The 17,267-nt window shown below is 36.9% G+C and overlaps 2 protein-coding genes across 2 annotated transcripts; both read left to right on the forward strand.

Moving 5' to 3' along the window:
* Positions 1–1,449: 1,449 nt before the first annotated feature.
* LOC147760599 (folate receptor gamma-like) lies at positions 1,450–9,744 on the forward strand. Its single transcript, XM_087018244.1, has 6 exons — positions 1,450–1,608; positions 3,408–3,611; positions 3,719–3,842; positions 4,382–4,590; positions 8,607–8,730; positions 9,212–9,744. The coding sequence occupies exons 1-6, from the start codon at positions 1,450–1,452 to the stop codon at positions 9,415–9,417; spliced, it is 1,026 nt and encodes a 341-aa protein (XP_086874370.1). The 3' UTR covers positions 9,418–9,744.
* Positions 9,745–12,841: 3,097 nt separating this feature from the next.
* Positions 12,842–17,182, forward strand: LOC106172490 (folate receptor alpha). The gene is made up of 4 exons (XM_013553225.3): positions 12,842–13,039; positions 14,679–14,882; positions 14,970–15,087; positions 15,530–17,182. The coding sequence occupies exons 1-4, from the start codon at positions 12,881–12,883 to the stop codon at positions 15,757–15,759; spliced, it is 711 nt and encodes a 236-aa protein (XP_013408679.2). The 5' UTR covers positions 12,842–12,880; the 3' UTR covers positions 15,760–17,182.
* Positions 17,183–17,267: the final 85 nt, after the last annotated feature.

Here is a 17,267-nt window from a genome sequence, read left to right on the forward strand (position 1 = left end):
TTGATCCAGCCACGTTGACTCAACGTTGTATTTTGGTCAATGAAACAACCTTGCAGTTATGGATTGTAATTTAAAATATTAATTATTGAAAACGTGATACTTTGTTTATCAATACTGTAACTAAATTTATCAAAATAATAACAAAATGGTTTTAAAGTAAAAGTGACAGTTGTTTTGTGTCTTTAGTTAACAAGTGAATTTTCTTAACTTGTTGTGCAGTAAAACATTCCAATAAACTAAATTGCTTGAAAGGTCAGCTAACACTAGGATGAATAAGTTGCTGTAAATGTGAAGGAGTTAACAGTTCTTGGTAACCTGTTATAGATAGACAGGTTGAGGTGACTGTGACCTTTTATATATATATATATATATATATATATATATATATATATACACATATATCTTTACCTTGGAAGTTTTAACTTAAAGGCCATACATTTATACCCTACACATATATATAGCCATCAAACATGTCCTGCTGCTAAACAAATTCAGGCAAATTTCCTGCTGGGTGGGGTTGATATAACATTGTTTTCTGACGTTGATACAATGTTGTTATCTGAGGTTGACACAACTTTCAAATCCAACGTTTATTCAATGTCTTTTCAATGTTATGGTTCAACGTTGTTTCAACGTTAAAACAACATAATTTGCCCACAGGGTTTTTATTTGAAGAAAATCCACTTTTCTCTAATTAAATGACCATGCAATATACCCTTGGGAAAATGAACAAATTTTCTTAAAATTTTTGTAAATGGAACATTTATAACATTCTTTGCCAAACCTTCAATAAAATAAACATTCCTTTACTAAATGTTTTAATCGATCTGAATGCTTTTACTTTAAACATTTATGCCATAATATTAAAAAAAAGTATCATCATATTTTTAACAAACTATATAAAATGATTTCATTGTGTATTGTATTTGTAAGAATGTGCTCCCAAACCAACTTTGTCCGCTGCATATAATATGGCACACTTAAAACGAAGGTGCAGATGAACTACTGTATGACAATGGGCGCTAAAGTTCTTGTACAAACCGGTACAATGGGCTCTTTTCTTAATCCCAATGAAGTATTACTGTCAGTCAAATTTCTGATGTATAGATGTCATTAACTAAATGTCACTTTTTCCTGCACTTGTACATGTATATATTATATGTATAAGCTCAACAAAACAACAGCAAATTTTGCGACTTTTAATCCACTAAATATAACGATTAGATGATAATAGACAGTATTATAAAAATTCTCGAGAAACTGGTGTTTGATAAAAGCGTGTCGGTTAATTATGTCCCCAAGTACCGCTGTGCCCATCCCTTTGGTTCAGCCAGTAGTTTCCAGCCTGTAACTTGATATTGCCACGTGTGAATCACATGTGACATCATCGCTTATATAAATACAATATAAAATATAATTACCAGCTATTTGCTCAACGCGTAAGCAATCATGGCAATAATCCTTATTTACTGCCTCGCGCTATTGAACATTGGAGTTGCGGCACCTCAAAACAAAACTAACAGTCTGGGCTATTACTTGAACAAGTGCGTAACCTTGCCAGTTGATGGGGCCAGTAAGACGAGACCGTCCCCCGAACCCGGACTGGAGGTGAGAGAGAGAGAGAGAGAGAGAGAGAGATTTATGATTTCTATCTATATACATGTTCTACCACCAAATAAGGTAGCTTTCCAGGGTAAACATTGCATATTGTTGGAGTGAAAATTACCGGTTCAATTTTGTCTAATTGTGTGAAACACTGCGTGTTGTTCGTATTATGTGCATTAATAATAACATTAGTTTGATAATATGGAAGCATTTAAAGTCCAATTGTATACGTTTTTTTCATGTGACAATATAACTCGATAGGAAAGCAAGCATACACACTGCTACACTGTTCACGTCTTCAAGAAAGATGTCTGAAAAAATGAAGGCCTTGAATTTGTATGAAGAGGGTTTAAAGCGTAAAATATACTTTTCTAGCAATGAATGCCATTAACCAATAATTTTTATTCAATATGCAACTTAAAGGATTTTAAACAAAATTTAACTGATTGCACAATTAAAGAATGAGCTCACGATAGTAAAAAGGTCACAGTTAATTATTTTCAACAGTATTCCCTGGATTGGGTGATGGACCTGACCCGTCTGCGCGTGGAATCAAAAACTTTTTTGAAGACTGCAATTATATCTTCATGTTTCATTTCATTTTTTTTCCGTAACAGTCGCGTCACATTTATCACGAACAGTAAAATAACATAATATTTCTGTTTGCAAAGCACGTTGTCAATAAAAGCCAATAAAAAGTAGCCCTCATACACAAACATTCGATGCGTGTCAACAACCATTGACAAACAACATATGTATACAATTTGTATTTATTCCATTCAGCACAAACTAAATGGTAGTTTAATGCTACATCTAGACAGCCACCGCTTAAATTGCAGGAAACCAAACATATTACTTAAAATGGAATCATACTGCAGTCGTCCGTGATCAGCTTACCCTGCTCTCCTGTGTCCGCTATAGATTGAACAGGGAAAAAGTATCTATTTACATCTCAACGTTCTTTGTGTTAGTAGAGGGAACCGATTCAGAAACTTTTCAAATGTTGAACTAATGTGAAACTTCCCTCACTACGACTACCAACGAAACCCAATTACATGTACACCCTAGGTCTCTCTTGCACACACACACACACACACACACACACACACACCTTTGGCCCATACGCTGTGTTTGTTGGTTGTGTAAAGGGGGTAATACGTCGTTTTATCGTTTTATGTATTAACACGCAAATAAGATTGAATTGCGCAACAGCCCCCTCAGTTTTCTGATATCTGTCATTTTTCATCTTTGATCTTTCATTTTCTGCTTGTTTGCCAATAAACTGAGGGTGGTGGTGGTGGTGGTGGTGTGTGTGTGTGTGTGTGTGATGGACTTTGCCATGCTGACACACATCATTTCTGAGACCAACAAATTCCTTAATATTTCAATTTAACCAAATACTTTCAGATGTGCATTCTAAAAACTGCGCTATACTTTACAGTCATCAAAAATTCCAAGACTGCAGCCCATTCAAGGTGGAGTGCATTTTTGCTGATATTGAGTGAATTCAATTAATTTCAACATCTGAATTTAGACAGGGGTCGACAGTGGCCCATAGGCTATGTTACAATATTTTTGTATTTCTCCAGTTTTTGACAAGGAGGATGTATATATGTTTGTTTGAACTGTAATAATGACCACATGTGCTATGCAGTCTATGGGATAAAGCAAGTAGCCATACATATACAGAATACATGCACCCGTTCGACCCTCATTTATTGTTAGTTCTTTTGTTTTCATACTGACCAACTCATATTGACACGGTGCAGGTACTATTCCATGTCTTTTAACCTCTGTTTCAGTGCCCACATTTTCGTAATAGGTCCTGTTGTAATGTGAATGCAGTTGCAAATCTCCTGGAGAACCATGTGTGGAATGGAATAGTCTCTTACATGCACTGTCCTCAGAAACCACGCCTTTCCCCGGAGTGTGAGAGACTAACATTTGAAGTGTCTTGCTTCTATGCCTGCTCACCAAACCTGGGTCCTTGGATGGATAGATTTCTCGTATGTATTAACCTGTGATGAACTGTCCTTTTACTGACTCTCTTCACTCTCTCACTCGTTCCATCGACTCTCTCTCTCTGATCAACAAATATTTGATCTTTTTTCAGTATTTCGATGTCCTTGATAACTTGCCTCTATGCGCCAGTCAGTGTAACAAGTGGTGGGAAGCTTGCAAAGAGGAATACACTTGTCACAGGAACTGGCTGGCTGACATGGACTGGAGCCTTGAGGGTGAGTGACGTCATCCGGTTAAAGTGTGTTTGGGTGGAAGTATGCAGGTAGCACTGGTAGCAGTGTAGTTTTACTTGATGATTGGCCATATATTGGACAACTCGTTCTGAACATTTCGTTTTGTTAACTTTTCCCCCGAATACGCTTTTCTGTTTCATTTGTTAGATTTTTAATTTCAGTGCATAAAATAAAATAAAATAAATTTTTTATCATTTATGCAAATTTAGAATTGTCCTTTTAAGGACAAGTTAAAACTTGTAATTAATTTTTTTTACTCCTTAATTAATTGAATTTGCCAGAGCATATTGTTCCAGTTAATATTGTCTTCATTTCATAAAACAACATTCAATTAGAAGTCAAAACATCTACGTTTTCCAATAATCTGAATTTATAATTTTGGTGTGCATGAACATGTTCTGTGCTGCGGCGGAATCAGGCTTGAGTCGATATATACGGTAAATGTGATGCGGTGTCATTTACTCATGCAACCTTATTACTTGAATTTCCATCACTTGTAAATGTCAATAAAACATTCCTAGGGTTGAACACTTGCAAAGAGGGCTCGGTGTGTAGGAAATACACGGAGGTTTACAATTCATCCACCGACTTCTGCAACACTGTTTGGAATTTCGGGTACAAGGTGGTGCCAGACACAGAACCCTGCATGGTGTTCACTTTTGACATCTCGAAACCCAACCCAAATACAGCCGTGGCCCATGAAGCTGCCAAGAAATTGGTTACACAGGAGGTCAAAGTCAAGTAGGGCCGAAGATCCTCTAGATCGACCCAGTAGGCTTGGCCTAGCTGTATGTAAACGCTCAAATTCAAATTGATGAATAATAACCAGATGTTACTTTCTTATTGAAGCGAATGTCCTAATTCTGTAATGTATACAAACCATATATTGTTTTGATGGTTGATCATATTGATGCCATGATTGGTTGCAAAACACACACATTAAAATTCACTGTGCTACAAAACTATAACACGACGACTTTTGATAAAGGGCTACTTGATAGTTTGTCCATGATCTTAGTCTCTAAAATCATGAATTTTTGCTTTAAACAAGTAAATAAATGACACGCTTCATATCTGTTGGTGTCTGGTTTCTTCTCCTTAAAATGAAAAAGCCTTTGAAAATATATTATCTGTAGCAATTAGTGATTACAAGCATGCACTGGAAATTAATTTACATACAAAAATATGACGCCTTTTACTGCTCTGTTCTTACTGTTATTTTTTGCCGATTTATTTGGTTAAATTTGCACCATCTAGTGCAAAAATCGGACATTCCAGGTGTTGCTTCCGTCATTACATGTAATCAACGATAGCAACATTGCATTAGATGAAACTCACTGATATCGACAAGAAAAGTAATCTGGACACTCACTTAAAACAGCAGAAGATCACAAATTAAGTTAACGCTTCCCGCCCTTTTGTGAAAAATGCGCAGTAAAAACCTAACCAAGAGCTAGTTCCTGTGAGTTAATCGAATCACTGTCAAAATTTAGAGACCGGTTAGCAGTCATATGACATCAATTTTGTCAACCTTATTACAAACAAGACACTTTTTTTAAAAGATACTAACATTGAATGTAGAACTGGATCCATTAAAGGGATAATGACTCTTCGTACGGTATTTATATTTCACAATAAAACATTGTGAGTAACTCACAGAAATATAATATATTCTGTTTTACCACAAAAACGGCAGTGATAGCTATTATTCTGATATCTGAGCTGGTCTTCAGACCACGTGACCTTCATCGACGGCTATACTCTGTTATATTCTCTTTTTGTGTCTGCATTATCTACACATATAACATGGCACATCTGATGCAGCGGGGGATGCAGATAGATAGATGTCGCTGATTAAATGTCACTATATCAGGCAGTTCATTATTATGTTTATGAGTTCAACATGACAACAGAGCCAGCAAATTTTGTGACTTTTGATCCATTTAATAAGTGAAGTAGAAGATGTTAAAATATATTGTTATAAAGTATAAGATAAAACAGTTAAAAAACTGGTGTTCTATTGAGACTTCTCATTAATGTTATCAAGTTCCGCTGTGCCTACTGCCTTCTGTCCTGCCATTAGTTTCCAGTCTGTTACTTAATATTGCCACGTATGATTCACGTGTGACATCATCGCTTATATAAATACACCCCAAACTATGATTACCAGGATTCTGTTGAAAACGTAAGCGATCATGGCAACAATTCTTATTTTCTGTCTCGTATGTTTGACCATTGGAGTCGCGGTACCTCAAAACAAAACTAACAGTCTGGGCTATTACTTGAACAAGTGCGTAACCTTGCCAGTTGAAGGGGCCAGTAAGACGAGACCGTCCGCCGAACCCGGACTGGAGGTGAGTGTGTGTGTGTGTTTGTGTGTGTGTGTGTGTGTGTGTGTGCATGTGTGTGTGAGAAAGAGAGAGAAATTTATGATTTCTATATACATGTTCTATCACCAAATAAGGTAGCTTTCCAGGGTAAATATTGCATATTGTTGGAGTGAAAATTACCGGTTTAATTTAGTTTAATGTGTGAAATACTACATGCTGCTCGAATTATGTATCTAACAACACTTAATTGATTGTACAATTAACGAATGAGCCCACGTTTGTAAAAAGGTCACAGATAATTATTTTCTACAGTACCCTCTGGATTGGATGATGTACTTGAAGCGTCTGTGCGTGGAGTCAAAAAGTCTTTAGACTTCAATTGAAGGATTGAAATTATTTCTTCATATTTCACTTCATTCGTTTCAATTCAACAGTCGCGTCACATAAATTGCGAAAAGCAAATTTGCATAATCATTCTGTTTGAAAAGACACAGGTGAGCACGTTGACAATTATATTCCTATATCCATAAAGAGCCGTAGCCGATAAAAACAGCCCGTATTCACAAACATGTGTCTTGTGTAAAACATACGGCGTAAAACAAAAATAGACACATATAGAGAGAAAAACACATATAAAAACAAATAAAATTATACAATATATTCTTACTACATCCAGCACAAAACAAATTACAGATTAATGCTACGTCTAGACAGCTACTTGAATTGCGCAACAGCCCCCCACCCTCAGCGATTTCATTCACTGTTTTCCTGATGGCTGAAATCCTCATCTTTCATTTTCAGCTTGTTTGCCAATAAACTGGTGGTGGTGGTGGTGTGTGTGTGTGTGTGTGTGTGTGTGTGTGACTGTGTATGTGTGTGTGTGTGAGTGTGTGTGTGACTGTGTATGTGTGTGTGTGTGAGTGTGTGTGTGTGACTGTGTATGTGTGTGTGTGTGAGTGTGTGTGTGACTGTGTATGTGTGTGTGTGTGAGTGTGTGTGTGTGACTGTGTATGTGTGTGTGTGTGAGTGTGTGTGTGACTGTGTATGTGTGTGTGTGTGAGTGTGTGTGTGTGACTGTGTATGTGTGTGTGTGAGTGTGTGTGTGACTGTGTATGTGTGTGTGTGTGTGAGTGTGTGTGTGACTGTGTATGTGTGTGTGTGTGAGTGTGTATGTGTGTATGTGTGTGTGTGAGTGTGTGTGTGTGTGTGTGTGTGTGACTGTGTATGTGTGTGTGTGACTGTGTATGTGTGTGTGAGTGTGTGTGTGTGTGAGTGTGTGTGACTGTGTATGTGTGTGTGTGAGTGTGTGTGACTGTGTATGTGTGTGTGTGAGTGTGTGTGAGGGTCGTTGCATGGTACCACACAACTTCTGAGACCAATATATTCTATATTTATTCTTTACAGTCATACAGTCACACTTTTCAGTTATTAAAAAATTCCAAGATGGTGGCATATTCAAGTTGTATTCCATCTTTTGCTGAATTTGAGTGATTCCAATAAATTTCATCACTTGAATTACAATTGATTTATCAAGAAATGGGAATATGGGAAGTGCTTTGCTGTAAAAGAGTGGAACGAGGTCTTTACGTTCTTCCTACAGAGTATATTACTGATGCATCCTTTTACTTAGATGCAAAGTCCTGAAATCCAAGATGGTTGCTAGAAAACTTTTACATACTGGTGTTCCAGCTAGAAATACCTTGTATACCACATTCTAGTAAAATATATTCGTTGTTACTTTTGGTGTACTGCAGGGAGAAATATAAAGTAGATACTTCATTTAAATCTTGTGCATAACACCAACTTCCATATTCCACACGGATATTAAAAAAAACTTATAACCTAAGCTATCAGAAAAAAACAGTGATTTTACCCAGTTTTTGACAAGGAGGATAAGTGTATTAATTTGTTCGTTTGAAATATAATAATGACCACATGTGCTATGCAGTGTATGAGATTACGCAGGTGGCCATGCATATACAGATTATATTCAACGGCTCTTTCTTCTTTTACTTCTAGTTTTCCGTGTACATAATATGACCAGACCACATCGACAAGGTACGTACAGGCATCATTGACCGATAAAGGACACTATACTATATCTTTTAACCTCTGTTTCAGTGCCCAAGTTTCCGAAAAAGATCCTGTTGTAATGTGAATGCAGTTGCAAATCTCCTGGAGAATCATGTTTGGAATGGGATAATCAATTACGTGCACTGCCCTCAGAAACCACGTCTTTCCCCAGAGTGTGAGAGACTAACATTTGAACAGTCTTGTTTCTATGCCTGCTCACCTAACCTGGGGCCTTGGATGGATAGATTTCTCGTATGTATTAACCTCTCTCTCTCCACTCTCTCTCTCCGCTCTCTCTCTCTCTCTCTCTTTCTCATATCAACAATTTTAACATTTTTTTTAGCATTATGATGTCATTGATAACTTGCCTCTATGCGCCAGTCAGTGTAAAAAGTGGTGGGACGCCTGTAAAGAGGAATACACTTGTCACAGGAACTGGATCGCGGAAATGGACTGGAGCGTAGAAGGTGAGTGACATCATCTGTAGAAAGAGTGGTTGGGTGGGAGTATGCATGTAGCACTCCATGGTAGCAATTTAGTTTTACTTGATGGTTAGCCATAAATTGGCAAATTCGATCTGAAAATTTAATTTTGTCAACTTTTCCCTAAATACTTTTTCTGTTTCATTTGTTAGATTTTTTAATTTCAGTGCATTAAATAACATCAATTTTTTATCCTTTATGCCAATTTGGAATTGTCTTTTATTTGTTGTTTTACTCCTTAATTAATTGTATTTGCCAGAGAATATTCTTCCATATTGTCATATTTTGGAAGTGAAACCATCTACCTTTTTCAATGCTTTGAATTTTAAATTTTGGTGTACATGAACATGTTCTCTGCAGAATCAGGCTTAAATAGATATATACGGTTTATGTGATGATGTGTCATTTACTCAACTTTATTACTTGAATTTTCATAACCTGAAAATCTCAACAAAATATATCCTAGGGTTGAACACCTGCAAAGAGGGCTCGGTATGTAGAAAATACACAGAGTTTTACAATTCATCCACCGAATTCTGCAGCACTTTTTCCAATGGCGGCTACAAGGTGGTGCCAGACTCGGAACCCTGCATGGTGTTCACTTTTGACACCTCGAAACCCAATCCAAATACAGTCGTGGCCCTTGAAGCAGCGACGAAATTGGTGTCATAGAAGACAGGGGTCCACTGGGGCTAAAATTCATTCCCCAAACCCACAAGGATGACCAGGCCTAGATGTTTTGTGAACGCTCAAATTCAAATAGATGAAAATGACCAGATGATTTTACTTTCTTTCAAGGGAATGCTCTAATTCTGTAATGTAAACAAAATAGTTCTTGTTTTAATGGTTGATCATACTGATTTCATGATTGGTTGCAAAACACACACTTAACTGGACGACTGTTGATGAAGGGCTATTTGATAGATCTCTGTCTCTGATCTTGGTCTCTGAAATAAAGCAAATTTGCTTTCAAGAAGTAAATAAATGATGCGCTTCAGATCCGCTGGTTCGGGTTTCTTCTTCATAAAATAAAAAAGCCTTCGACAATATGTTATCTGTAGCAATTATAGATTACAGGCATGCACTGGAAATTCTTGTGCATACAAAAATATGTCGCAATTTACTGCTCTATTCTTACTCTGCTCTTTGCCGTCAGGTTTTATTTGAACCATCAAGTGCAACCCAATGGACATTCCCGCTGTTGCTGCCGTCATTACAAGTTATCAACAACAAAAAATTGAAGTCGAACCTTAACTTGTTTACGCACAATGCAAAATAGTGTGATGTAGTGCACTGTAGTGGTGAAACTTAAAGTAAAAAGAAAGATACTTTTATAATGATTATTAATACCAAACTCTGAAATATAATTTCATACAGAGAGACAAAAATAATGATAGTGAGAGACGTATATGAAGACAACGACAATGCAAAAAAGCCCTATAAATACAGACCTAAGTATCGTGGATTTAGTTTAGTTTAATTGTTTCATAATAGCTTACACAATATTTGGCAACTTAAATTTTAACAGCAGCATATGACGTCCAGGTGATAACGGGATTGCCTAAAACAATACCAAGTTATCCAAAAAATCATTTTGTGCATGCAAATACCTATACAACATTGGTCAAAAATGTTGTCCCACCCCCATTTCTATGTACTTCTATTTACAAATGATCACCTCACAGATATGTATTGTTATAAACGGTGTTTTTTATTCCAGATACCATTTCTAACATGATAAATGGTTCAGAAAATAAATAATAGTGGCGAAAATATGCATATTTTATACCATTTAGTCAAATTTATAACAGGTACCCCCTCAAATCCAATGTTTCACTGTGATTTCCACAGATGAAAAGAAAGGTCTATTAATTTAAAAAGATGCCATCAAATGTCTCCAAATTTACACACAATTAGCATAAGGGTATGCCCGTTAAAGGTCACGTGCCTAATAGCGTGAGTGTCTATCGCCTACTGCAATTATCTCCTGTAGGCGGCGCGACAAGTCTTCAACAAGGGTTATACTTCTGTTTTGTGGGATATTGTCTTATTCATCCTAAAGAGAGTGGCGGAATTAGTCCAGATTATTTGGGAATTGGTTCTCCTCTGCAATGCACATTCCAATTAATGCCACAGGTGCTCAGTAGGATTAATATTAGGGCTCAAAGACGGTTGTCCCTCCCTCAGAGCCCTGCGTTTCTGCAACAAATCGCTTGCCAGACGAGAACTGTGAGTAAGTGCGTTGTCACAATGAAGCCGGTAGCATCCCTGAAGTCACCTAAATGGAGTGAGCTATCTGTTAAGAATGTCATAGTAAAATGTCCCAGTTACGTTTTGTTCCTAAAGGAATAATGTACTAATACCATGGCTTAGAATGTTCTCCGAATACGGACTGATCTAACACCTCAGGCGATATTATCCTGCACACACCCTTCCAAGAGGCATTTTTCAACATATCTATGGGCCATCATTTGACCATTGATGGGATACAAGAAATAACTTGATTATGCATCAAAACCGACTTCCGTTCAGTGATGGATGGCCAGGTTCAGGTGCCTGTGGGATCAATGAACGTATCATTTTCAGCTGATATCTCACCCCATCTTCAAGAACTGACTTTGGGTTAACTCCAGGCTCCATCATGACAGCACACCTGCTCACACCTCTCGCCTGGCAAGTGATTTGTTGTAGAAATGCTCTAAGGATGGAACCACCATCTTTGAGCCCTGATATTAACCTTACTAATCAACTGTGGCATTAATTGGAGTGTGCAATGCAGAAGAGAACCAATCCCATAAAAACGTGGACCAACTCCCCCAAGCTGTTAAAGAAAAATGGGGCAATATCCCACAAAACAGAATTGTTACCCGTGTTGAAGGCTTGTCGCGCCGTCTACAGGAGATAATTGCAGTACGCGGTAGCCGCACACGCTATTAGGCACGTGACCTTTAACAAGTATACCCTAATGCTAATTGTATGTAAATTTGGTGACATTTGATGGCCTCTTTTCAATTTGATAGACCTTTCTTTACGTCTGTAGAAATCACAGTGAAACATAGGATTTGAGGGGGTACCTGTTATAAATTTGACTAAATGGTATAAAATGTGCATATTTTCATATCTGTTTTGTATTTTTTGGACTATTTATCATGTTAGACAAGGTATCTAGAATAAAAAGCACTATTTCTAACAATTGACAGCTGTGAGGTGATCATTTGTTAATAAAAGTACATGGAAATAAGGTTGGGACAACCTTTTTGACCAATGTTGTATAAAGGGGCGTGGCTTTATCAATCAGTTCTATGTATATAACTTGTCTTATTTCACAGCGTAAATGTGAAGAATATTTACTAGTAACATCCATATTGATATAGATAAACAACAAAGTGTTATGTGTTATTCGAAAGAAAAAATATTAAAAAGTTCCATATAGCTACTTAATTGCAAACTGAAGAGAATCACCTGGTCGTGTGTTCGTCAAGAGCAAAAAAGTTTTATAACCTTTACCAGTACTATTTAAATATTCATTAACTAACGATAGCGACATAACGTTAGATGAGACTGACTGATGTCGGCAACAATATCAATCTGGGAACACAGATTGCTCGTTTGTTACAAATTTATTCCGCATTCTTGCATAATGAACTCCATGTACCGAACATGATACACGGTATATGACTGCATTGTGCATTGTGTTTGTCAGCAACAGATAAAATATATCAAGCAGTTGAATTTCTTTTTTTGCAGTTGTCGAGTCGTTTGTTTCAATTCCTAATCCTACCTAAGTATAACTGTCACAGTGACATTCAGAACGATAGATGTCATTAATTAAATGCCTCTAAACCAGCCAGAGTTATATTATGTTCATGATTTCACCGGAAAAGAAAAACATCAGCATATCTTGTGCTTCTTCTTCCAGTACATATGTAAAGAAGATTATTAATAACTTTAGGGTGAAAACAGTCTTTGTGTTTGATTGAAACTCGGTGTTAATGTCACCAGATTCCGCATGCCCCCGCCATTAATTTACATCCTGTTACTTGATATTGTCACGTATGATTCACATGTGACATCACCGCTTATAATAATACACCCCAAACTATGATTCAGCTATTTGTTCAACACGTAAGCGATCATGGCAACAATTCTGATTCTCTGTCTCGTATGCCTGAAAATTGGAGTCGCGGTACATCAAAACAAAACTAACAGTCTAGGCTATTACTTGAACAAGTGCGTAACCTTGCCAGTTGAAGGGGCCAGTAAGACGAGACCGTCCCCCGAACCCGGACTGGAGGTGAGTGTGTGTGTGTATGTGTGTGTGTGTGTGTGTGAGAGAGAGAGAGAGAGAGAGAGAGAGAGAGAGGGAGACTAAAATGAACGATATATATATATATAGTTTGTTTTCCTTTGTAAATATAGCATATTGCTGGAGTGAAATTCACCGGTTTGATTTAGTTTTATCATATGTAAGTAGCAAGTTTTTTTCTGTGAGAGATGGCACCACTGCAGGCTGTTTGAATTATGTACATTAGTTATAACATTAGTTTGATAATATGGAAGCATTTAAAATTTAACTGCATACGTTTTCACACATAACGCGAAAGGAAACCATAGTATATACGATGCTTCGCTGTACATGCCTTTGCCCATGTCTTTGGAAACGTAGGCTTTGAATTTGTTTGAAGAGGTTTAAAGAGTCAAAAGAAAGGGTCACCCTCAATGCAATGCTAATAATGATACAGAAAATATGTCATTTACCAATAGTTTTTATTCAACTTTAAAAGGATTTTTTCCACAAAATTTTGCCTATTGTCCAAACAATGAACGAACTAAAAAGGTCACAGAAAATCTTTTCTACAGTATCCTCTGGACTGGATAATGGACCTGACCCGTCTACGACTGCAAGCAAAACTTCATATTTCATTTCGTTCTTTTTTTGCGTAACAGTCGCGTCGCATTAATATCGAATAGTAGAATTTCATAATCATTCTGTTTGCAAAGATGCAGGTAAGCACGTTGACTATAAAAGCCGATAAAAAGCATAGACAAACATTTGCCATCTATCAACCATAGGGTGTAAAATAAACACATAAAAACACAGGCAAAACATATGTAATTATACAGTTTGTTTTTATTCCATCCAGCACAAAACTAATGTTAGTTTAATGCTATGTCTAGTCAGCCTCCACTTAAACTGCAGGAAACCAAACATAGTTATCAAAAGGGAATCAAACTGCAACCAAACACTCAAACACATACAAACACACACAAACACAATCATAAACACAATCAGACACACATATTCACACTCTCAAACACGCACCTTTGGTTCATGCGTTGGGTTTGTTGGATATAGGGGGGGGGGCAGGTCGTTTTACCTTATTTATTAACACGTAAATCAGATTGAATTGCGCAACAGCCCCCCTCTCGGCGATTTTCATTTACTATGATTGCTGATAGCTTAAGTCCTCAGCTTTTATTTTCTGCTTGTTTGCCATTAATCTGTTGTAGGTACGACTGTTAGAGTCGTTGTCATGGTGACACATCGTTTCCGAGACCAAAAAACTTAAATATTGTAAATGCAAGTGTAGCTTTTAATAATTTTTAATAATTTCAAATGTACAGTCTAAGAACTAGTACTGCACTATACTTTACAGTCATCAGAAATTTCCAAGATGGTAACCAATTCAAGATGGGGTCCTTTTTTTTGCTGACATTGAATTATTTCAATAAATTTCAACACTTGGATTTCAAAAAAATAAGAAATAGGAATAAGAAAAATACTTTGATGTAAAGAGTAGAACGGAGTATCAGATGCAGCCTTTTATTTAGATACAAAGTCCTGATATACTCCGACCAGTACACATGAACAATGTGCAGCTATCATTGGCCAGTACAGGGGAATTAACCATGTCCTTTAACCTCTGTTTTAGTGCCCAAGTTTCCGAAAAAGATCCTGCTGTTATGTGAATGCAGTTGCAAATATCTTGGAGAACCATGTGTGGAATGAGATGATCACTTACATGCACTGTCCTCAGAAACCACGCCTTTCCCCGGAGTGTGAGAGACTAACCTTTGAGCAGTCTTGCTTCTATGCCTGCTCACCAAATCTGGGACCATGGATCTATAGATATCTCGTATGTATTAACCTTTGTTGAACTGTCCCTTTACTGACTCTCTCTCTCTCTCTAGCCCCATCAACAAATATTTTATAATTTTTTCAGCATTTTGATGCCCTCGATAATGCGCCTCTTTGTGCCAGTCAGTGTAACAAGTGGTGGGACGCCTGTAAAGAGGAATATACTTGTCACAGGAACTGGATTACTGACATGGACTGGAACGGTGAGTGACGTCATCCGGAAAAAGGTGGGGTAGCATCGGTAACAATTTACTGCTACTTGGGCATATGACTGGCCGTTTTTTGATACTTCGATCTAGAAAAATTCATTTTGTTAACACTCCCTCACAACATTTTGCTTCATTTGTAATATTTTTATTAAGTGCATTGAACTAAATACAGAAATGTGAAATCGTCGTGGTGTTTTGTCGTTATCCTAAAATTGTTATATATGCTAAAGTGCCATTCCAATTTTTAACGTCTTTATTTTATAATTAAAAAAAATATTAAACCGTTATTTTATTAATATTTCGTGTTATTTTTTTGTGTGTATAATCGGGTGTAATTCTACTTATATGATACGGTGTCATCTACATGTACTCAATTTTATTGCTATGTTTTGAAATTCTTAACTTCATAATTGGAAAATCTAAAAAACAATTCCAGGGTTGAACACCTGCAAAGAGGGCTCGGTGTGTAGGAAGTACACAGAGTTTTATAATTCATCCACCGACTTCTGCAGCACTGTTTTCAATGGCGCCTACAAGGTGGTGCCAGACTCGGAACCCTGCATGGTGTTCACCTTCGACACCTCGAAACCCAACCCGAATACAGCCGTGGCCCTTGAAGCTGCGAAGAAATTGGTTTCACAGGAGGCCAATGGCAAGGTCAACTGAGGCCGGAGATCCTCCCACAGACCGACCCAGTATCCCTTTGCTTGTTCACGTAGTATGCAAAATAATGTAATGAAGTGCAGAGTAGTGTTGAAATTGAAAGAAACAAGGCAGAAAAGCTGTTAAATTTATAGACATAAAAAAATGCAGAAAATAGGTCATTTTGTCAATTTTGATGCAATGATAAATAATGCTTATTATAGTGCAGTCAATCAAGACTGGATTTAAATCATGCACAACAGGTAACATGGTCAATAACAGGAGCGGATCCAGAGATATTTTCTGATAGTATTTCAAATTATTTTTTGTCAATTTTGATGCGAAATAACACAATGATTAACTGTGAAAATAATACCTGTTACTTCACAGCAAGAACTTTCTAAATTTGATTTTGAATGGTCAATGTCCGCCTAGTATATTCATGCAATTTTGTAGCTGAAATCATGTGAAGATGGAGATATATGCAACTAAAGATGGTAGTGCCGAATTCGGACATTGGGGGAGGGAGTGTTATAATTAAGCCTGGCTTGTCTATGCAGGATCAAACCTGAATTCTACATATAACAATTGATTGCTTGATTGCTTTTGATGTTTGTAAGTTTTAGTATTTTTAGTTTTCACTACATTTATTCTATTTACACAAAATATAGCACTATTTTACCGAGGTGAAAATTGAGTCTCAAAGAGACTACATAAGCCATGAGCCATCACTGTCTTTAGACAAAATATTTTGGGGATTCCTTTCTAACTCATGGATAACTTCCCAATGTGGATCCATACAACAAATTTGGTTGAAATCCACCGATCCCCATCTTGCCACCCCGGGCTGGTTTTCTCGTGGACAAGCACTTAAAAACACCTGACATTAAGAAAATTTGATTACCATTGGGTTTCATGTCCATGGGAGTTCTAAGTCCCATATTGAAAATGCCAATATGTGAAAGATAAAAATTTCCCAAAAATGTACAACTGAAAAAAAGCCAAATGCACCGTTTTTGCAACGCAGACAGCATTTTAGTCCTATGTTTCTTTCCTGTAAGTTTAAGAAGAGTAAGTAACATGTTTTTTCTTTAATGGTCATTGTAACGGCGGTGCCCAAAGTAGGGTTACATTCAATTTTGATGCAATATGAAATAATGCTTAACAGCAAAATTACCTTCAAAATTTTAATAATGAAATAAAAGTATCATTTATATTAAGAAAACATGACTTGCAAAGGTCTTCAAACCAATGGAAGTTCAGTCACAGCTTGAAAATGACAATATGCAAAAAAGTAAAATTTCACAAAAAAGCTACATGTATAATTTCCAAAAAAATTATCCAATAAAACAGAATTTCCAGCTAAAGCTGCATTTTAGTCCCCGGCAACTTTTCTCTTAGAGTGAAAAAAGTAAGTGACGTGGTTTTCCTTGAATGGTCACTATAGAGGCAGTACCCAAATTAGGGGTTTTCTTCAATTTTCCTGCCATTTTTTGGGAAACATTAAACAATGTCTTATGGAATTTCTCTAA

Source organism: Lingula anatina, chromosome 7 (assembly GCF_051362555.1).
Source record: "Lingula anatina isolate TDL-2025a chromosome 7, LinAna3.0, whole genome shotgun sequence".
Lineage (NCBI taxonomy): Eukaryota > Metazoa > Brachiopoda > Lingulata > Lingulida > Lingulidae > Lingula > Lingula anatina.